The sequence below is a fragment of the Gouania willdenowi genome, chromosome 4 (assembly GCF_900634775.1).
Source record: "Gouania willdenowi chromosome 4, fGouWil2.1, whole genome shotgun sequence".
Lineage (NCBI taxonomy): Eukaryota > Metazoa > Chordata > Actinopteri > Blenniiformes > Gobiesocidae > Gouania > Gouania willdenowi.
This window is the reverse complement of record NC_041047.1, coordinates 242,288-265,846: the sequence shown is the minus strand read 5'-3', so window position 1 is coordinate 265,846 and position 23,559 is coordinate 242,288. Positions and strand designations below refer to the sequence as shown.

Below are 23,559 nucleotides of genomic sequence, written 5' to 3'. Positions count from 1 at the left end.
GGTTGGGGGGGGGGGGGCACACGTCATCATGATAACAGTACTTGTCTAACAGCGTGGGTGAGATGCAGAATGGTTCCCATCAGAGGACTCTGTAGAACATCCCTCAACATCCTCAGGGTGGAGCAGCTGCTCCACTCCTCTCTCCTCACTAGCTTAGACTGAAGACGCTCCAAGGCCTCCACCACCTGCTGCTGCTCCTCAGGACACACTGACGCGCGCGCGCACACACACACACACACACACACACACACACACACACACACACACACACACACACACACACACACACACACACACACACACACACACACACACACACACACACACACACACACACACACACACACACACACACACACACACACACACACGGAGTGAAAGTTAACAGAGTATTTTCTCATAACATTACCAAGGGGGATCATATAGATACAGAAGAGGATTGGACCTAGCACAGAGCCCTGAGGAACCCCGTAGCTTACTTTAGTGTACACAGAAGACTTATTATTCACGTGTACAAACTGGAACCTATCAGATAGGTAGGACTTAAACCAGTTTAGGGCAGTCCCTGTGATTCCAAGTAATTTCTCTAATCTCTCTAGTAGAATATAGTGATCTATAGTGTCAAAAGCTGCACTAAGATCTAATAAAACCAGCACTGAGAGTCGTCCTTCATCTGAAGCCCAGAGTAGATCATTAGTTACTTTAACTAAAGCAGTCTCTGTGCTGTGTTGAGCTCTAAAACCTGACTGGAAGTCCTCGAACAGGCTGTTGTTTTGAAGGAAGTCACAGAGCTGAGCTGCCACAACTTTCTCAAGAATCTTTGAAATAAAAGGAAGATTAGATATAGGCCTGTAGTTTGCTAAAGTGCTGGAATCAAGAGTAGGTTTTTTGAGAAGGGGTTTGATTACAGCTACTTTAAAGGACTGTGGCACGTAGCCTATTGATAGGGATATATTTATTGTCTCCAACAAAGATGGGCAGACCAGGGGAACAACTTCTTTAAACAGCTTAGTTGGGATCGGATCTGAAAGGCAGGTCGATGGTTTGGAGGATGAAATAATAGAGTTAAGTTCCTGAAGTCCTATATGTGTGAAACAGTTTAGGTTAGGCCTATTTACATTTAATGGTACAGCAGGCCCAGGTGAAGGCAGGGAGTGGCTAATTTTATCTCTAATCTTATGAATTTTATGGTTAAAAAATGTCATAAAGTCCTCACAGCTGAGGGCTAGAGGAATCATGGGCTCAATAGAGCTCTGACTTTGTGTTAGCCTGGCTACAGTGCTGAAAAGGTACCTCGGATTATTTTTATTTTCTTCAATTAGTGAGGAGTAGTATGTAGATGGACTATGTCGTAAGGTTGTCATGTATTTACTATGGCTTTCTTGCCAGAGTATTCGTGACTCCTCTGTTTTATTGGAGCGCCACATTCTCTCTAATTTACGGGTTGTTTGTTTGAGTGTGTGAGTTTCAGAGCTAAACCACGGAGCTTTCCTCTGACGTTTAATAGTTTTTTCCCTCAATGGGGCAATTGAGTCTAAGGTGGATTTTAGTAGACTAGCAGAGCTATCGACAAGCAGATCCAGTTGAGAGGGGTTATAATTAATATCATAATTATTTATTGGATGGTGCACTGAGTGTAAGGCAGCAGGAATGGCCTCTTTAAATTTAGCCACAGCACTGTTGGATAGATTTCTACTTGTAACTATTTTATTGCACAGTGCGAGATCCTCTAGGATAATGTTAAAAGATATTAAAAAGTGATCTGATAGCAGAGGATTTTCAGGGTAGACTTTTAGTTCATTAATATCAAGGCCATATGTTAGAACAAGATCAAGAGTATGATTTAAACGATGAGTAGCTTCATTAATAGTTTGAAAAAAGCCAACTGAGTCTATTAGGGACATAAAGGCTGAGCTCAGGCTATCACTATCTTTGTCCACATGGATATTAAAATCTCCTACTATCAGTATTTATCAGAACTGAGGACTAAGTTTGATATAAACTCAGAGAATTCTGATAGAAATTCAGAATAAGGGCCTGGAGGACGGTAAATTATCACAAATAAGACTGGCTGGCAGGTTTTTGATTTGGTATGAGATAAATTTAGAACCAGGCTTTCAAAGGAAGTGTAATTGGCCTTTGGTTTAGGATAGATTAGGAGAGAGGAATGATAAATAGCTGCTACACCACCTCCACGGCCTATGTCTCGTGGCATATGAGTATTTAAAGGACTGGGAGGAGTGGCTTCATTTAAACTAACATATTCATCTTGATACAGCCATGTTTCAGTTAAACAGAATAAATCAAAGTTATTTTCTGAGATAAGGTCATTTACTAGTAGAGATTTGGATCTCAGTGATCTAATATTTAATAGAGCACATCTAATGGTTTTATGTTTTGGTGTTTCTAGATTTGAGATTTTAATTTTTTTCAGATTTTTATAATTGATGTCGGGGACAGACACCGTCTCCATAAACTAATATTTATCACCATCACAACAGTTGTCATGGCGATGAACACAGCTATCATAATAGTAAAAGTAGTAGTAATAATAGTAATAATAGTAGTAGTAGTAATAGTAATAGTAGTAATAATAGTAATAGTTGTAGTAGTAGTAATGGTAACAGTAATAATAGTAGTAGTAGTAATTGTAGTAGTAGTAGTGGTAGTAATCGCAATAGTAGTAGTACTAATACTAATAGTAGTAGTAGTATTAATAGTAATAGTAGTATTAATAGTAATTGTAGCAGTAGTAGTAAATGTAGTAGTAATAGTAATAGCAGTAGTAGTATTAGTAGTAGTAGTGATACTAATAGTAGTAGTAGTATTAATAGTAATAGTAGTAGTAGTATTAATAGTAATAGTAGCAGTAGTAATAGTAGTAGTAGTAATAGTAATAGCAGTAGTAATAGTAATAGCAGTAGTAGTAGTAGTAGTAGTAGTAGTAATAGTAGTAGTAGTAGTAGTATTAGTAGTAGTAGTAGTAGTAGTAATAATAGCAATAGTAGTATTAATAGTAATAGTAGCAGTAGTAGTGGTAATAGTAGTAGCATTAATACTAATAGTAGTAGCAGTATTAACAGTAATAGTAGCAGTAGTAGTAGTAGTAGTAGTAATAATAGCAATAGTAGTAGTAGTAGTAGTAATAGTAGCAATAGTAGTATTAATAGTAATAGTAGCAGTAATACTAATAGTAGTAGTAGTAATATAATAGTAGTAGTAGTAGTAGTAATAGTAGTAGTGGTAATACTAATAGTAGGGAAAGTTGGTAGGAATAGATGCGGAATCAAGAAAAATCAGATGGAATTGTAATGCTGAATATTATAAAGGGATAACATGTAGCATAGACGCTGTGAAATGGTATGTTAATGTTTTTCAAAAATGGAAAGACGTAACTAAAAATTGGAGAAGAAATTTTACGTATGGCAATGGGACGCAATGCAAATCGATTAGACTAAAAGAAACCATTTTAGACCAGACTGAGATGCAACTTTTCTGGGATCCAGGATTAAATGGGAGTTTGTATTACAGAGGAAATGGTAGTTTACCAAAAGAGGAAAGGTGGAAATATTGGGCTGCACAGGGGAGCGATGACAAGAATCCTTTGAGACACTGTGTTTTCTATTACTGTACATCCAAATCCCGGTAAAAGCATTGGATGATGATGGAGAATCTGTAGTATTAGAATTATACAAGGAGGATAAAGTTAAACAATGCTTTTACTTAAATGCCTATAATACTAGATAGATAGATAGATAGATAGATAGATAGATAGATACTTTATTCATCTCCAAGAGAAATTCACAGTTCCAGCAGCTTACAGGTATGGGAACACAGGGGCATGCAGGGAAAGTACAATGTAGAAATTTAAAAATTTAAAAATTAAGAAAAAAAAAATTTAAAACAGTGCAAAGAAAGGACTAAGGTAAAATATAATGGTATAATATCGAAATACAGTATAGTGTGTGCCAGTCCAGTTGAAGTGCAGTTGTGCAGATGACAGTGTGCAAGATACAGTAGATGTGTGTGTGTGATAAAGTGCGTGTGTGACAGAGTGTGCATGGTGTGATTAGCATTAAGTCCAGTGTTCTATGGTTGATTTTATCGCCCCCCCCCCCCAGAGTTGTTAAAGAGCCGCATGGCGTGGGGGAGGAACGATTTCCTCAGTCTGTCAGTGGAGCAGGACAATGACAGCAGTCTGTCACTGAAGCTGCTCCTCTGCCTGGAGATGGCGCTGTGCAGTGGATGGTGTGGATTGTCTATGATGGACAGTAGCCTGTTCAGAGTCCGTTTCTCTGCCACAGATGTAAGGCTGTCCAGCTCTGTGCCAACAACAGAACTTGCCTTCCTCACCAGTTTGTCCAGGCGTCCAGCGTCCTTCTTCTTGAGGCTGCCCCCCCAACACACCACTGCATACATGAGGGCGCTCGCTACTACAGACTGGTAGAAGATCTGTAGCAGCTTCTTGCAGATGTTGAAGGACGCCAGCCTTCTGAGGAAGTACAGACGGCTCTGTCCTTTCCTGCACAGGGCCTCTGTGTTGGCAGTCCAGTCCAGTTTGTCATCCAGCTGCACTCCCAGGTATTTGTAAGTGTGAACCACCTCCACACAGTCACCTTTGATGTTGACAGGCTCAAGGTGCGGCCTGGTTCTCCTAAAGTCCACCACCATCTCCTTGGTCTTGGTGGCGTTGAGGAGCAGGTGGTTAGAGTCGCACCACGTGACGAAATCCTGGATCAGTTCCCTGTATTCCTCCTCCTGTCCACTCTTGATACAGCCAACGATGGCTGTGTCGTCCGCGAACTTCTGCACGTGGCAGAGCTCCGAGTTGTACTGGAAGTCGGACGTGTACAGGGTGAACAGGACCGGAGAGAGCACAGTTCCCTGCGGTGCTCCAGTGTTGCTGGTAACAGTGTCGGACCTGCAGTCCCCCAGTCGGACGTACTGAGGTCTGCCAGTCAGATAGTCTGTAATCCATGCCACCAGGTCTGATCCTACTCCCATCTCTGACAGTTTGTGCCTGAGGAGCAGAGGCTGGATGGTGTTAAAGGCGCTGGAGAAGTCCAAAAATGTGATCCTCACAGCACCACTGCCTCTGTCCAGGTGAGAAAGAGAACGGTGAAGCAAGAAGATGATGGCATCCTCTACTCCAACCTTCTCCCTGTAAGCAAACTGCAGAGGGTCGAGAGCGTGGTGGGTCTGTGGCCTCAGGTGATGGAGCAGCAGCCGTTCCATGGTCTTCATCACGTGGGACGTCAGGGCGACCGGCCTGAAGTCGTTCGGCTCCCCAGGATGTGGTTTCTTGGGGACTGGAATGATGCAGGATGTCTTCCACAGCTGGGGCACCCTCCCCTGTCCCAGGCTCAGGTTGAAGATACGCTGCAGGGGGTGTCCCAGTTCCTGCGCACAGGTCTTCAGTAGTCTGGGGGAGACTCCATCTGGACCTGTAGCTTTGCCAGGGCGTAGCCTCCTCAGCTCTCCACATACCTGAGCTGCTGTGATGGTGGGTGATGTGAGCGGGGGGGGGGAGGTGTCCTCTTCTGTGCTGGAGATGGCTTGTGGGGTTAGGTGGGTGGGGGTTGCTGTGCTCGTAGGTGCGGGGAGATCAAACCTATTAAAAAACTGGTTTAACTGGTTTGCCCTTCCCACATCAGCCTCAATGGGGGCTCCTTTCTTTGAGCTGCAGCCAGTGATGGTCTTCATCCCCTCCCATACCTCCCTCATGCTGTTGTTCTGCATCCTCTGTTCTATTTTCCTTCTGTATTGCTCCTTCCCCTCTCTGAGCTGGACTCTTAGTTCCTTCTGTATCCGCTTGAGCTCCTGTGTGTCACCATCTCTGAAGGCCTTCTTCTTCTGGTTCAGGAGGCCTTTGATGTCACTGGTTATCCAGGGCTTGTTGTTAGCGAAGCAGCGCACAGATCTTACTGGAACAACAACGTCCATACAGAAGTTTATATAGTCCGTAGTGCAGTCAACCATCTCCTCCATGTTGTCATTGTGAGACTCCTGCAATACATCCCAGTCAGTGGTCTCAAAGCAGTCTTTCAGAGCCTGCTCAGCTTCAGGAGACCACTTCCTGAATGAGCGTGTGGTTATATACTACTCCGATGTGGGCATCCAGGGTGGAGCCAGATACTCATGTGGTGGCAACATTGTACCCCCGTGTTAGTCCTGCCAAAAGATTAGAGACTTGTAATAGGAGTAGAGAAGAATGTTATTCTACTAAAATCACGCTTAAGGGCGTCTATTGGAGATGGCTGTTATTTGTGTTGCCAGCAGAAGATTATAAAGCAGGGCCACTCTTTGCATATCGCGCAGAAGAGAAGGTTTCGGAGCTAATAAAATTTATTCGGAAATTTCCTCGAGTTCAACAGAGGATTATGTGGAATGAAGCTAATAAGCATCAGGAGAATGATTTATTGTGCCAAACAAGGTATGCTGATGATGGGAGAAAACTCAATCCCGCTGACAAAGGGGGTAGTTGCTTCAGACAGACTATAGGAATGGTGATCCCAATGACAACACAAAATAAATACAAACAATGGGTGGAGAAAAACCAAACAATATGGTGGTTAGAAGCCAGAAAGTGTATGTCGATCATATTGGGGGTTGATTTGACGCCAGCTAAAAATGCATATAAATTAATACTAGAGGGGGTAATTAGTAAATCTAGTAAATATATAGTGAAAGAGCCATTTAGGGGTGAATTATGGGAAGAAGCTATGTGGAGTTGTAGTAAACATCTCCCTCAGAATCTTACTGACTTAAGAGAGGAGGCAAAAATAAAGCCTTTTGGCCTTCTTTGCAGCATGGAAATGGGGTCAGTTGGCAGGCCTGTTGCTAGGCAAAGGAGAAGGCTGGAATAGTTTTGATTCGGCTGAAATGGAAACTTTGGTGATTCCACATCTTATGGCTATACCTCAAGATGATGGATCTGTGATACATAAGTTTATGGCATACCCACAACCTCCCGTGGATCATGATGGATTAAAAATTTTTAATGAAAGAAACACCTTTTACTGGAAAGGAAAGATTGGAAAATATGACTGAATGGGGTGAGTCGAGAAAAGAGTTTTTGTCGGAGGAGAAGCAGATATTATTATGTGGTGGGAATTCTCAGAAGATTCGTGCTGAGAATTACACCCTTGCATACCTCCTTAGTATTGTTTTATATTATCCTTGGAGGTATCCCCACACAAAAAATGGCAGGATGAATTCTGGATGGCTACAACAGCAATCTATATTCTGGACATAACTTTAACGATAGTAAGGATAAAAACAACGAGAGTTAATCACTTTCGCTTCATTGGAGCAGGAATATATTCCACCTGTGCTCTGTTGATTTTAATATTCTTATATAAAATATGGTCGGTTAGATGCAGAAAAGCGATAAAGAGATTGGCTGTAATATGGGGATTTTTTATCATTTCAGGAATCATTATGATAGCTATGGGACAACCCACACATGTTTTAGCTATAGCCTTTGTGGGATTTGTCATAGGAACAAAACATCGTAAAAGATTGGAAATACGTGATAGATATATTACTGATGCCAACCGGGGAGGATTCCCCTTAGGTGAAATAGAATCACATACTAATGTTTAAACTCTCACCCCCATCACAGGACGGAAAGCTGGTGCCGCGTGATATGGAAATTCTACCAGAAAGGGCAGACTGGTATCGCAAAGAAATAACAACCGCGGAGAAAAAGAGCAAAGGAGCACCAGATAATTATGCACCAGTAGACCAGTACGGGGCAGGTAATCGTGAAAACGCCTGGTTCTGGATCTCTTTCTGAATAGATAAGTTCAGAAGTGATGGGAGGGATGAGGAGTTACGAAAAGTAATGTGGGATACCACAGGCATTAGAGGACAAGACGGATACCTAAATGATGCGCCGTACCCCTATCGAAGGTGCGTAGGACTAAATCTTCCTACACCAGCTTGGATTAGGATAAATAAGGCCCAAAGAGAAGGCACAAGTGTGAGAGGAACAATGATTATGTCGAAGGGTATGCTGATTGAAAACAATAAAAATGAATACGGATCTGCCTGCCTTGAATTGAACAAAAGAGGCATACCTTTTATTTCTGAGGAAAAACCCCTGCACTGGCACCCAGGAGTTTTGCCATGCGGCGTGATGGTGCCAGACGTGGCCTCAATAGAGGATGATATCGCAATTGATACAACTGGCTTTATGCCCTTGTGTGAAATGCGCCCGAAAATTGGTGTAGAACTGTGGGAGGTTCTGATTGACACCCAGGATGGAGGATGTCCATTTTGGCTTTTTGGGCAAAAATTTTACCTTCTGACACCTGAACCCCCGGTGCGGTGGAATGATAAGCAAATGGCGGCAAAAAATCCGGATGATAAAACACACTCCGAAAAAATAAGTTGGGGGTTAAGGGGGAGTACCCGCTGGTGCCATCCGGGAAGGAGACGCTACGCATACGTCAAGTGCGATAGGGTAAGGCCGGGGTGTCACCGCAACAAAAGGGGGCCTACTGATTTGATGTTTTGGGGGAATACCTGGGAGCCTTACAGACAAAATGTCTATGAGATACCCTTGATGCTGGGGAATTACCCCTGCTCAAAGAAGGACGCTCCTTACTTCCTCAGTGAACTCAGTGAGGGAAGAACGAGCTACCTAAACCCCCCACATGTACCTGATGTCTGCGACAGTGGCAGAAAAAGTGGACGCTGTCGCACGCATACAGGTAAAAGGTTTGAGTAATGGGATAGGCTTCATTAACATTGGGAAGGAGTTTATCGCGTTTTACCAAAGACGATACAAAGCGGCTAACAAAAAAGCAGACCACCAAAACAAAAATGGGAAATCATTGAGAGAGCATTTTTTTGACATTAAAATGGGGAAAGGAGGAGGAAAAATCTGATGGAGAAACGAGTGACGGCACAGATGAGAGTAGGGACAGCCAATATCCAAAAAGACACGGAGAGGATGATGGGGATGGTGATGGTCCCGCAGTGAAGAAAGAAAGAAGGGCTTCAGCAGAGGCCTTTGGGAAAGTCCTCATCGACTTGGCTGTTTCTCCTCCTCGTGTTGTCTCACAGTCTCCAACGAGCGTGGAGATGGAATGGGAGAGAGATGACAACACAGGAGAGATTTTCTTTGCTCACAAGGAAGCCAGAAAATCCCCCTCCCTTACAATGGATAATGCCGCACCTGCTGAGGAGGTCGCTGATGACTTTCCTCCGGTGGAAGTTCTTCTGGAGGATGATATACTGGATGTACTCGTGTCAGGTGCAGAGGCATTCGAGAAGGGAAGGGGGGAGGAGGCACTCGCTGATAGCATAAAGACTGAGGCGAGCTCCCCGGCTGGGGAGGCCTTGGAGAGACTGGAAGAGCTTTTTCAGCTATGGCCGTGACATTGGCTAAGGTTAAAGGGGTTGTGATGTCGGTTGTGAAGGAGGGTTGGAGCCCGCCACAAGGGGCCTCGGATGCCACAGGGTACTGAAGAGCGCCTCCGTAAGGGGGAATTACTCTAGACGGGCACAGCTACTCTGGAAACCTCCGATGGGCAGCAACTTATACCGGGTCTTGTCACGTAACTTTCATGATGATTAATAAGGAGGATGTTGTATGATGTGTATTAATCATTCATTATTATTCTGCAAAAATGCTTATTTAATCATGACAGCTATTTGCCTGTTCTGACATGTCACACCTGTTATCAGCTTTTGTAAAGACACAGCTGCAAAGTAGATGTTGTTAAGTGATAACCACAATATAGCACCTTACTTCAACAGAAGGTGTTAGAAGTATCACTTTAAGGTGTTAAAAGTAACACTTTACTTGACAGATAGCTGAAGTGTTATAACGCCCTGTTTTATAGCAAGTGTTAACCACAAACGCAACACCTAGTTTGGAAACCACCCTTTGGAAAGCACCTGTTATGCCAGCTGGGTCACGACATCTGCGTGACCTTTTGTCCCTTGATTTCTATTCGCTTAGGTGGTCAGACCATGTATTATGACATATTATCACGTCATGCTTCAGGCTATATATACCACTGTTATATTGTGTTCTGGGGGTTCTTTTACACGGACATTCTAGATGTTCATGAACCCCCTTCTTTCCCTATCGGCTGATGGTTTGAGACTTTGATACTTTGATACTTTTTTGATTGACTTTTATTTTTGTAAACCTTTCAATAAAAATTCTTTAAATATAAAGAAGCCTACTTGATTAAATCTTCCGCCTGAAAAACCTACATCTGAAACAACATCTGGTTTGAGGACACACGTCTAGGCCTCTGGTAAGTGAGTCTGCCAACTCATGCTGTTGTGAAAAAGAGTTGTTTCCAGCTTTGACCTATATTGGGTAGGTCTTAATATCAATCCCACAGAACTAAGGCGAGACTTCTCAGAGACCAAAATAGGATTGACTTCCAATAGGAGGAAGTACATTTAGTCCTTTTCTTTATTAGACAACAATAATAGAGGATAGGCAGCCAGCTTCGGTGACAAGGTAGAGGGGGAATTCTTGTATGTGTGCGACAGTTTGAGATCCCCTACCGTTATAAAGTCCCGCGGGCTAAAGACAAGTAGTAGTAATAGTAATAGTAACAATAATAGTATGTAGTATGGGAGTAGTGGCCTAGTGGTTAAGGATGCTGGGCTTGTGATCGGAGGGTTGCCGGTTCAAGCCTCACCTGAGCAAGTCCCTGAACTGCTCCCCAGGCGCCGCAAAATGGCTGCCCACTGCTCCTCAGGGATGGGTTAAATGCAGAGGACAAATTCCATTAATGTAGTAACATTACATGGCCAATTAAAGGCGAAAGTAATGGTAGTAGTAGTAATAGTAATAGTAGCAGGCCTTCGCGTAAGGGGATACAGTAGCAGTAATAGTAGTAGCAGTAGTAGTAATAGCAGTAGTAGTAATAATAGCAATAGTTCTAGTAGTAATAGCAATAGTAACAATAGTAGTATTAATAGTAATAGTAGCAGTAGTAGAAGTAATACTAATAGTAGTAGTAATATAATAGCAGTAGTAGTAGTAATAGTAGTAGCAGTAATACTAATAGTAGTAGCAGTATTAACAGTAATAGTAGTAGTAGTGGTAGTAATAGCAGTAGTAGTAGTATTAATAGTAGTAGTAGTGGTAGTAATAATAGCAATAGTAGTAGTAGTAATAGTAGTATTAATAGTAATAGTAGCAGTAGTAGTAGTAATACTAATAGTAGTAGTAGTAATATAATAGTAGTAGTAGTAATAGTAGTAGTAGTAGTAGTAATATAATAGTAGTAGTAGTAATAGTGGTAGTAATCGCAATAGAAGTAGTAGTAATACTAATAGTAGTAGTAGTAATACAATAGTAGTAGTAGTAATAGTAGTAATACTAATAGTAGTAGTAGTAATACAATAGTAGTAGTAGTAATAGTAGTAATACTAATAGTAGTAGTAGTAGTATTAATAGTAATAGTAGTATTAATAGTAATAGTAGCAGTAGTAGTAAATGTAGTAGTAATAGTAATAGCAGTAGTAGTAATAGTAATAGCAGTAGCAGTATTAGTAGTAGTAGTGATACTAATAGTAGTAGCAATATTAATAGTAATAGTAGCAGTAGTAATAGTTGTAGTAGTAATAGTAATAGCAGTAGTAGTAGCAGTAGTAATAGTAGTAGTAGTATTAATAGTAGTAGCAGTAGTAATAGTAGTAATAATAGCAATAGTAGTAGTAGTAGTAATAGTAATAGTAGCAATAGTAGTATTAATAGTAATAGTAGCAGTAGTAGTAGTAATACTAATAGTAGTAGTAATATAATAGCAGTAGTAGTAGTAATAGTAGTAGCAGTAATACTAATAGTAGTAGCAGTATTAACAGTAATAGTAGTAGTAGTGGTAGTAATAGCAGTAGTAGTAGTATTAATAGTAGTAGTAGTGGTAGTAATAATAGCAATAGTAGTAGTAGTAATAGTAGCAGTAGTAGTAGTAATACTAATAGTAGTAGTAGTAATATAATAGTAGTAGTAGTAGTAGTAATATAATAGTAGTAGTAGTAGTAGTAATATAATAGTAGTAGTAGTAATAGTAGTAGTAGTGGTAGTAATCGCAATAGAAGTAGTAGTAATACTAATAGTAGTAGTAGTAATACAATAGTAGTAGTAGTAATACTAATAGTAGTAGTAGTAATACAATAGTAGTAGTAGTAATAGTAGTAATACTAATAGTAGTAGTAGTATTAATAGTAATAGTAGTATTAATAGTAATAGTAGCAGTAGTAGTAAATGTAGTAGTAATAGTAATAGCAGTAGTAATAGTAATAGCAGTAGTAGTATTAGTAGTAGTAGTGATACTAATAGTAGTAGCAATATTAATAGTAATAGTAGCAGTAGTAATAGTAATAGCAGTAGTAGTAGCAGTAGTAATAGTAGTAGAGGTATTAATAGTAGTAGCAGTAGTAATAGTAGTAATAATAGCAATAGTAGTAGTAGTAGTAGTAATAGTAATAGTAACAATAGTAGTATTAATAGTAACAGTAGTAGTAGTAGTAGTAATAGTAATGGTAGTAGTAGTAATAGTAATGGTAGTAGTAGTAATAGTAATAATAGCAGGCCTTCGCGTAAGGGGATACAGTTCAACCATTCAAGTCAATCTTCCTGCTGCCTACACAAAAGACTCTATACCCTTGAACCGAGCTCACATCCCTACTTGTGAGACAGCTAAGAATTGAGTCATCTAGCTGAAATAGTAGACAAAATCCAAACCCTGAAGGACTGTGAAGTAGGTCTCCTCATAGCTATAACTGCTCCAGAGCAATGGCACCAAAGCAAGTCATTCTGGAGGGACATGAAGAACCCTACGCTATACGGACAGATTCGGGATGGAGTATCGCGGGCCGCTCATCACAAAGCCATGACTCGCAGAGCACAAGTCATCTGTGTCAGAGAATCTCAGTTAAAGAGCTACCTCAAGCCACTCCAGCAGATGTTATCAGTATTCTCGAATCGGATTTTAAAGATGGCAGTGAAGACAACAAAACAGTGTCACAGGATGACATCACATTCCTCAATAAATTGGATGATGGCATACGGAAAAATACACAGGGCCATTATGAAATGCCTCTGCCCTTCAAAAGGAGACCCAACGTGCCTGATAGAGACTCAGCAATGGTTCGCCTCAACCATCTTAAATTACAACGAGATGAAAGATATAAGGAGCATTACGTCAAGTTCATAGAAGAGGTCATCGAAAGGGGAGATGCAGAGCAGATTAAAGGATGGTGGGAGTGAAGGCGAGAGATGGTACATTCTTCATCATGGTGTTTATCATGAGAAAAAGCCTGATAAACTTTGTAGTACTTGACTGCTCAGCCAGATATAAAGGATCTAACCTAAACGACCACCTCCTCACTGGGCCTGACATGTTGATCAACTTGAATGGAGTCCTCATCTGCTTTTGCCTGCATCCTGTTGCATTAATATGTGACATCGAAAAAATGTTCCATCAATTCCACGTGATTGAAGTTGATCGCAATTATCTACGCTGTCTTTGGTGGAAGTAAGGAGACTTGAACGCAAAGCCTTGCGAGTTCCGCATGAAGGTGCATCTGTTTGGCGCAGCCTCCTCTCCCAGATGTGCAAACTACGGGCTAAAACATCTAGCTAAAGAAAATGACATCTATCCCCAAGGCTCAAGGTTCATCATCGACTTCTACGTAGACAAAGGCCTGACAAGTGTCGAAAGCACTGGAGATGCTATTCAACTCACCAGGGAAGCACGTGAACTCTGTGCTATGGGTGGTCTCAGACTACACAAGTTTGTGTCGAACGACAGAGATGTCCTCGAGAGTATACCACTCTCTGAATGAGCAACCAATGTGAAGGATATGGAACTCATGTTCGACGATCTCCCACTTGAGAGAGCTCTCGGTATTCAATGGGACGTGGAATTTGACCACTTTCGGCTTAACGTTACCCTCAAGTAACAGCCTGCTACACACCGAGGCACTCTTTACAGTAGCGTCCCTGTATGATCCTCTCGGGATTGTGGCACCCATCCTGCTTAAAGCAAAAATCATCCTCCAGGAGATGTGTAGACGTGGCACAGGCTGGGACGACCTTCTGTCTGACGAGCTTAGTCTAAAATGGGAACAGTGGAGAAATGATTTAGCTCATTTGGACAATTTCACCATATCCTGCACTTACTCACCTGATGGTTTTGGAAGGGTTTCAAAGACCGAGCAGCATCATTTCTCGGATGCCAGAACGAAGGGTTATGGACAGTGTTCGTATCTGAGACTACAGAATGAAAAGGGAGATGTTCACTGCGCCTTAGTTGTCGGAAAATCACGTTTCACCAACAAAACTCACAACTATTCCAAGATTGGAACTAACAGCTGCAGTTGTTTCCATTAAGATAAGCAACATGTTCAAGGAGGAACTGGGATCAACTGACACTGAGGAGTTCTATTGGACAGACTCTAAAGTTATCCTGGGATATATAAAAAATGAAGCACGATGATTTCACACCTTTGTGGCCAACCGCGTTCAGAAGATTCATAGCAGTTCAGACCCAAAACAATGGAGATACGTCCCTACCACTGAGAATCCTGCTGACCATGCTTCTAGAGGCTTGACTCCCAGCGAGCTTCTGACATCTACTTGGTTCACTGGACCAAAGTTCTTATGGAACAAGGAAATTAAGCTGCCAGCAGATGAAATTCCAGAGTTAACAATCGGAGATCCAGAGGTCCGAAGTGCCCTTGCACTCAGCACAAGAGCTACACTGGTCACTGGCTGCTCGAGCTTTTGCGTGCCTTCTAAGACGTAGCAGCAAGGACAGCTCCAACAGCCTTACCACGGCAACAGAAAGAGAAGAAAAAGAACACTGTATAATCAAAAACCTGCAGAAAGACACACATCAAGACCAGCTGAAGATGTTGTGCAAAGGCATCCCACTACCATCCCACGATTCACTGTACTCCCTTGATGCTGTCCTTGGTAAAGATGGTGTTCTCAGGGTGGGAGGAAGACTGCACAAATCATCTCTTCCTAACGCTATCAAGCACCCTGCAATCATCCCCAAAGAGCATCACATCTCAAAGATGTTGATTGCACATCACCATGAAAGGATGAAACATCAAGGTAAAGGTCTAACCATCAGTGCGATCAAATCCAGCGGCTACTGGATACCAGGAATAAACCGAGCAGTAGCATCCTACATTCGTCAATGCAGACGGCACCGGAAACCAACAGAAGAGCAAAGGATGGCTACCCCCTAAACGCGTGGAACCATCGCCCCCCTTCAAATTCTGCGGTATGGACTGCTTCGGCCCATTCTTTACAAAGAAGGGATAAAGGAGAACAAAAGGTACAGTCTTCTCTTGACTTGCCTTAGTTCCCGTGTCATCCGTATAGAGATGCTTGATCAAATGACAACAGATGCTCTTATAAATGGCCTGAGCTGTTTCATCGCCATACGTGGCGAAGTTCCTCAGATTAGGTCAGATCAAGGCAGCATCTTTGTCGGGGCAAAAAACGAACTCAAAGAAGCTCTCAAAGAAGTCAATGCCAACCGACTGGCTGTATTTCTTGCAGAGAAGCAATGAGATTTTAGCATGAACGCTGCCTACTCCAGTCACGTTGGAAGGGTGTGGGAGAGACAGATCAGGACCGTGAGAAGCATCTTGAGGTCCACACTTACCATTTCCTCTGGAAGGTTGAGTGATGCTACGGGCTTTCCTCTATGAAGCTATGACAATCGTAAACAGTCGCCCACTGACCGTTGACAACCTTAGTGACCCTCGTAGTCTTGAGCCACTCACCCCTAATCGCATCCTGACTATGAAAATTGTTAAGGCCCTACCTCCCCCTGGTGAATTTGTCAGAGAAGACTTCCATGGCAGAAAAAGGTGGCAACACGTTCAATACCTTGCAGAACAGTTGTGGAGTCGATGGCGGGAGGAGTACCATGCCAACATCGCTCTCAGACAATGTTGGCATGCCCCTAGAAGGAATCTGCAAGTCGGAGATATTGTGATGTTGAAAGGGGAACATGCACACAGAAATTAGTGGAGATTAGGCAGAATTTCAGAGACTACTGCTGACAAGGGCGGATTGGTGAGGAGAGTGAAGGTCTGCCTTGGTGACAGAGAGCATGGCAAGAAAGGGGAGCGTCTCCACAAGATGTCTGAAATCAAGCGTCCTGTTCAGAAGCTAGTCCTGCTGCTGGAGACGTACCAAATCTGCTCTCTTTTTCTATAGTCTAAAATCCCGCTCCTTATAGATAGTTATTTCAACATGGTTATGAAAGTTTTCTACTTAAGATGTTTTCTACTTTTAACATGAGTATTTATACTGTTTAAAGGGTGTCATTTCTTGTTTAAAAATAATTCGCTCATAACATAATCTGTACTGTTACATTATTTACTCATGATTGGTGGGAGTGTAAAAGACATATGATGCTAAATCCACTTTTTTAGCCATTAAATGCATTTTGTTGTATATTTAGAGTTTTTAGAAGCACAGAAAAGTTCAAATTAGTCTCTTCAGGTTCTCTGTTGATATCTTTATTTTCTGTTTTGGTCATATTTTTCAATCTGTTTTGATTTTTTGATTCTCTATTACATTTTTTGGAACAATAACGTCACAGTATTTGCAGCGGAACTCCCAAATTAGGACATCGACTCCAGGTCCAACACTTCGAGCAATCCGCCATTTTTATTTCTGGCTTTTATTTTGTAGTCCAAGCTCCAGGATGCAGAAGTTACGAGAGGATAAGTCAAAATGTTGGGTTGTTGGATGTAGTAACCCACACGCTTCATTACACCGTCTCCCAGCATCAGAACCTTTTCAAAGTGTCTGGTTGAGTTTTATTTTTTATAGAAATGTACCACATCTGTGGATAAGGTCATTTTTGTGTGTGTGAAGCACTTCAATGATGACTGCTTCATCAACCTCCACCAGTATAAAGAAGGATTTACAGAAAGACTTTGTCTGGTTGAGGGTTCAATTCCTTCTATCTTTGGAGACGATGAACAGAGCACTTCGGTAAGCTGTAAATAACGCTAAAAAGTGTGATGATAAGACGTCCCTGTCATTGTTTTGTTAGCATTAGCAGTTGCACCATCTTCATATGTTAGCGCTGTGTGCTCGTTTTAGATCCTTGATGATATGGCCTACGTGATTTAATTTAAGTCTAAAGTTTTCATTAGTCATTTTATTTTGCCGTTTTTGTCTCCAAAAAGACTATTAAAATGCATTTTGTGACGTTAGCTTGGCGCTAGCGTTAGCTCGGTGCTTGTGTTAGCTCACTTGTTAGGGTTCTGCAGGTTCATCATCTTCATTTTCATCTCGCTCCACTGGGTCAGACTCTGGCTGGAACATGTAAGGCTGGATGGACAAGTCTAACGTTGTTGACATTTTGTAAATAACGTGTGAATAAACATTTTCTGCACTGCTACATAGCCGTATCTCTTCTATCAAACTACAAAAATGGCCGAGCAGGGTGGAGTTGAACCGAGTGTCACCTCTGCAACCTGGAGAAGGGGGCGGGATATGAAGTGTCTGATTTGTATTTAAAGAGACAGCACCAAAACGAGTTGCTCTCAGAAGCACATCAGAAAAGGGGTGGAGCTATAATAATGATGAATTCAGACCCAAGCATTGCAGTTCTGCTTTATATAGACCATAACTGTATGATTTATATGTAAAAAGGAAGGATTTAAAAGCAGGAGATGTCTCCTTTAAAAACAAACTTTATTAAGGCAAAGTGTTATTTCAATTGTGTCCTTTTTTAAGTACAATGGGTATTTTATTTTGGTAGTCTCTGGGCAGAAGTAAATGTCTAACCCTAACCCTAATTTTGAGTCATTTTAGCACCTTAGCATTGTAGCACTTTAGCATTGTTTCATGTGCCTGTAAGAGCTAATTGTCTATTTTCCATGGAGAAACAACATTTGTGATTACAATATGGATTAAGGCTGAACATAAATAAAGACTCTAAAACATCAGTAAGCTTCACTGTTGTCTGGCTGGGTTCACTACAGTAGTAATAGTAGTAGTAGTAGTATTAGTAGTACAGGGCTCTCAAGTTTTGAACTCAGTTCAGAGTGAGACTTTGGCTGCAGTGGCGGTTTAGGTAGAAGTTGATAAAAGACACATATTCATACAAACAAAACTATTTAGTTGCACTACACACACAGTTTAGCTACAATGGTGACCCCATAAAAGATAGGTTATACACAGCTGCTGACAAACTACACTTCACACTATGTAAACACACTGTTACGCTTCTATCTCCCACAATGCACCAATTATTTAAAGACACAGGCCATAACGTTCAACCAACATGTGTCATATCCTGATTAAAATGTCATAGTTTATGATCAAAAGTATAAAATCATTCTAAAAAATGTACATATTCAGTTTATTATTAACACATTAAACACATGTTTTAATGTGTTTAATGTTCTTCCTGAGCCAAGGAAGAGTGCGGACGTGTTTTCAGGAACTCTCCGGGAATGCTATACTCCCGTCTGATAACGCGACCTTGACTACCAGCGAGCAGCGACCAGCTGCTCGCTGGTAGTCAGGGAGCCAAAGCCTGAGAAAACTGAGAAAACTGGGCCCAGAACATGCCTACAGCAAAAAAAGGAAATCAAATGCCACCACCGGATCCAGAACCTGATCCGGCTATGGAAGAGCTTAAAGAAATGATTAAGGACATGAGACAGGAGATGAGACAGGATCTCATGTCCTTAAGACAGGATCTATCTACGAAGATAGAGAACATGACGAATGCCCTGGAGAAATCATTGAAAAGCGTGGAGAATGACGTCAAGGTACTGAAAGAAGAAAATGTAAAGAATGCTGAAAAGATAAAAACGCTGGATGCGAGGGTTGAAGATCTGGAAAGAAAAGAAAGAGAAAAGGATGTCATCATCACGGGCCTAAAGATAAGGCCAAGGAGCTACGCCAGTGCAACAAGACAAACAGAGGATCAGACCATCGAAGACGAAAAATCGATTGAAGAACAGGTGATTGATTACCTGGACTCGAAAGGCATTGAAGTGAACCCAGACAACATCAACTACTGCCAGCTGCTGCCAAAACGCAAAGACACCAGAGATGTGAAAATTGCATTCACCAACGTGAAATATAAAGCTGAAATAATGAAACAAGGAAGAACGAGAACCTGACGAAGCAGAATGCAAGTATCGCATGGAAAGCACGCCAACTGAAGAAAGGAGGAAAAATTGTGAAAACTTGGACCAGAGGCTGCAGGATCTACATCACACCTCCAGGAGGAGAAAATGGAAAACCCGTTCTAATCCAAAGGATGGAAGACCTGGAAAAATACGAATGAGGTACCTAAAAGTCAAGAACACTGATAAAAATCATGGATATGGAAAGAATCACTAAAAATCATCCACAATATCATCAACATCAACAACGGGAGAATAATCAAGTAGATGAAGTGGACCCAAACAACTTTTCACACTGGAAACAATACACGAACAGCCATTACTACACAGAGAATGACTTCAAAGTGGAAAATAAGAAGGAAAAAGGTCTGTCACTTGTTCACTGTAATTGTCGCAGTATGTATGCAAATTTTGAAGACATTCAGGATTATATCTCTACTTTGTATAGATTTGACATAATAGCACTGTCAGAAACTTGGCTGAAAGAAAAAAAAGGCATGGATTTTATGATAAAAGGATATAACTTTGTCTATAAGAACAGATTACATAAGCCAGGAGGAGGGGTAGCACTATTCATAAAAGAAAATATAGAGATGGAGATTATAGAGTCTTTGAGTTTAACTGTGGAAGAAGTGATGGAATGTATAACAGTGAAAATTACAAGTCCAGAGGGACATAAGATATTAATCTGTTGTTTGTATCGTGCACCTGACTGTAAAATAGACATATTTAATGAGAAATTAACTAAAATGATAGAAGAAATTAAAAATAAGAGATTACTGATATGTGAAGACTTCAATATAAACATTTTAAATCCTTTAAAAATACACACATTGAAGACTTTACCAATTACATGTACACAAATGGATTAAAACCTCTCATAACGAAACCAACCAGAATTAATAAACACAGCTCAACACTGATAGATAACATCTTCACAAACATACAAAACACAGATCTAAAGAGTGGTATATTAATAAATGACATCTCTGATCATTTACCTATATTTATGATACTAAACACAAAAGAGAAGAAGAACCGTGAAAATCATAACACACAGACATACAGGAGACTGGAAGGAGAAAAACAACTAGAAAACTTTAAACAACAGATAAAAAGACAGACGTGGGAGAGTGTTTTCAAGGAAGAAGACGTGAACGTAGCATATGACACATTTACAGACACAATAACAACAATATACGATAAATGCTGCCCTTTGAAACAAATAACAACCAAAAGTAAAATAAACAATGTACCATGGATTAATAAAAAAATAGCCAACGTATGCAAAAAGAAAAACATATTATATAAAAAATATATAACAGAAAAAACATTAAAAGCAGAAGTACGTTATAAAAAATACAGAAACAAAGTCAATAATTTACTAAGAGAAAAAAAAAGAGAAAATTATGAAAAACAATTAAAAGAGAATAAAAACAAAAACAAAAAATTGTGGGAAATTATAAACAACATAACCATGCGCAAAAGCAAAGAAAAAAATGCAGACCATTTTATAATAAACAATGTAAAAGAACACAATAAAAACATAATAGCACAAGAACTCAACAGTTTTTTCATAAATACTGGAAAAGACACAGAGAAAGGAATAAATAAACACCCAACATTTAAATGGAACCATTATGACAATGAGAAGAAAGACATTGATAAGTACCTTGTACTTGAAGAAGTAACAGAAGCAGAGGTGGACAGAATAATCACAACCTGTACCTCAAAAAAATCCAGAGACGTTAATAATCTAACTATGAGTCTAATAAAAACCATAACAGCTGAAATAACCCCGCCACTAACACATATAAGTAATCTATCATTTAAGAATGGTGTTTTCACAGAAAAAATGAAAATTGCAAAAATCAGACCGATTTACAAGGGTGGAGAAAAATGTAATTTCACTAATTATCGACCTATATCAATATTACCACAATTATCAAAAATTCTGGAAAAACTGTTTATGAACAGACTCGACAAATTTATAGAAGATAATAATATACTACATGAAGGACAATATGGATTTAGAAAAGGACGTTCAACAGCAATGGCTATAATTGACATCACGGAGAATATAAGAGAAGCATTAGAAAAAAAAACTATTTGTATTCGGAATTTTTCTGGACCTAAAAAAAGCCTTTGACACAATTAATCACGATATTCTAGAAGAAAAACTTCAAAATTACGGAATAAAGTACAACGCCTTAAAATGGATTAAAAGCTATATGACAAATAGGAGACAATATGTTGACTTTGAAGAACACACATCAAAATGCCAAACCATACAATGTGGTGTTCCACAGGGTTCAATTTTAGGGCCAAAACTGTTCATTTTATACATAAACGACATTTTCAAAGTCTTAAATTGCCTCAAACTAACGTTGTTTGCAGACGATACAACCATTCTATGCTCAGGCAAAGACATTAAAACTCTAATAGAGTCAACAAATGAAGAACTATCAAAAATTCAGACATGGTTAGATATAAATAAACTAGCCCTAAACGTCAGTAAAACAAAATTCATTAATTTCGGAAAGAGAAAAAAAACAGGAGATATAAGACTGAAACTAAACATGGAAATAATAGAAGAAGTAAAAGAATATAGGGCACTAGGAGTGTGGATGGACGACAAGCTGACCTGGAAAAAACATATACAAATAGTTAAAAACAAAGTTGCTAAAAGCAGTTACATCCTATGGAAGCTTCAACAAATCCTACAAACCAAATCACTTAAAACAATCTATTCTTCACTCATAGCATCGCACTTAAATTACTGCTCCGAAATATGGGGTAATAACTACAAAACGTATCTTGAACCATTATTTAAACAACAAAAAAACGCTATAAGAATTTTACATAAAGTACCACACAACACACACACAAACGAATTATTTGAGAAGTCAAAATACCTAAAACTGCAAGAAATAATACACTACAACACACAAATACACGCATTTAGGGCTTCATCTAAAAAACTACCACATCAAATACAAAAATGTTTCACATACAATCAAAATTCCTACGACTTCAGACATAATAATGTGTTTAGACCAAACAGGGTCATATCAAACGTTGGCTAACATAGTACTGTGCATAGAGCCATGAACCTCTGGAATAACCTTGATGCAGAGACACAACAATCTGTAAATCTGAAAGGATTTAAGGAGAAAACACGGAGGACATTTCTACACACATACAGATCTCAAGTCAACTCTTCATCAAACTCTACAGCGACGACATGGAACTCATTAACTGGTCATTGAGAGCCATTGACAAAATTTTCTCAACGAGGCAACTGTTACAGCACGAACCAGCGTGTCCAAAGGACACATACCCAAGTGGATATGTCATGGATGCACGAGGGAGAAGCCAGATGCTCTGTCTCTCTCTGCTGACAGTGGAAGATGTGGAGGACATCTATCTGCTAGGGGTCATGATCTTTGGCCTGCTAATGATGGGGGTATGTGTATGTGCATGTGCCTTTCTGATGGATCGTAAGCTGAGGCGACTTTCAGAGGATATGAAGGTTCTCCGAAAGAAGAAGAACTTTTCGTTTGGAGAGTTGGAGGAACGTAAACAACGACTGGAAAAGAAAGCTCGAGGAGATATGGAGAAAAAGGACAGTGAGGAGGAGTAACAACAGGAACAATGACTGTAGACGAGAACACATCACATAAAAAAGGACAAAAAAAAAAAAAAAAAAGGGAAGAAACGAGGTTTGATGTAAAATTATCTGTGTTCAAATCAGGGGACGGATCTGGATAAGCATTGAGATACCATTGGTTATGATTTGGCGCTATACAAATAAAGATTGATTGATTGATTGATTGATAAGCATAATGCTTTTTTCCGTCATCCTTTCCAGCATGAAAAAGGACAAAAAAACAAAAAAAAACAAACAATGATGTGATTTTGCTCTGAATGTCAAATGAATATCTGTGAATGCAACCATGTCGGAAATGAACTGAATAAATAAAATAAATAAATACATTTACACCGCACGCACACAAACACACGCGTTAATCATTAATTACCTGTCTGCATGTTGTCCAACATCCTGGTCTTTATGTGTGTGTGTTGCTCCAAATCTACACACAAAACAAACATAACATCAGTAACATCATTACTAATGTTGGTTTTCTTTCTAATGTTGGTGATGCAGATCATTTTAGCTCTGATAGATCAATCAGAATAATTGATCTGCATTAAAACACCTACTGATGTCTGTAGTTTACTAATACAAACCTGTGGATAATAAAAAAAATACACATTTATACCTTTAATATGATACAACGATTTAAAAAGTCCCATTAAAACCTAAATAAACATTCATGTTCTGAATAATGTTTTTATATTTCATGTTTAGCAGCTGCCCAGGGTTCTTTT

The 23,559-nt window shown here is 40.1% G+C and overlaps 1 protein-coding gene across 10 annotated transcripts in view; it reads right to left on the bottom strand.

The window, feature by feature from the left end:
* The window catches only part of patj (PATJ crumbs cell polarity complex component), a 60,143-nt gene that overhangs the window by 24,804 nt on the left and 11,780 nt on the right, over positions 1-23,559 (bottom strand). For 9 of the 10 annotated variants that reach the window (XR_003673891.1, XR_003673892.1, XR_003673896.1 and 6 more), the window contains exons 2-3: positions 23,208-23,261; positions 42-208 (exon numbers count right to left, since the gene is read on the bottom strand). Coding sequence is in view for 2 of the 10 variants with exons in the window: in XM_028444397.1 (XP_028300198.1) it covers positions 42-208; positions 23,208-23,229 (189 nt within the window). In the remaining 8 variants the exon portion in view is untranslated. The remainder of the gene's footprint in view (positions 1-41; positions 209-23,207; positions 23,262-23,559) is intronic. The other variant, XR_003673893.1, reaches the window with a different exon arrangement.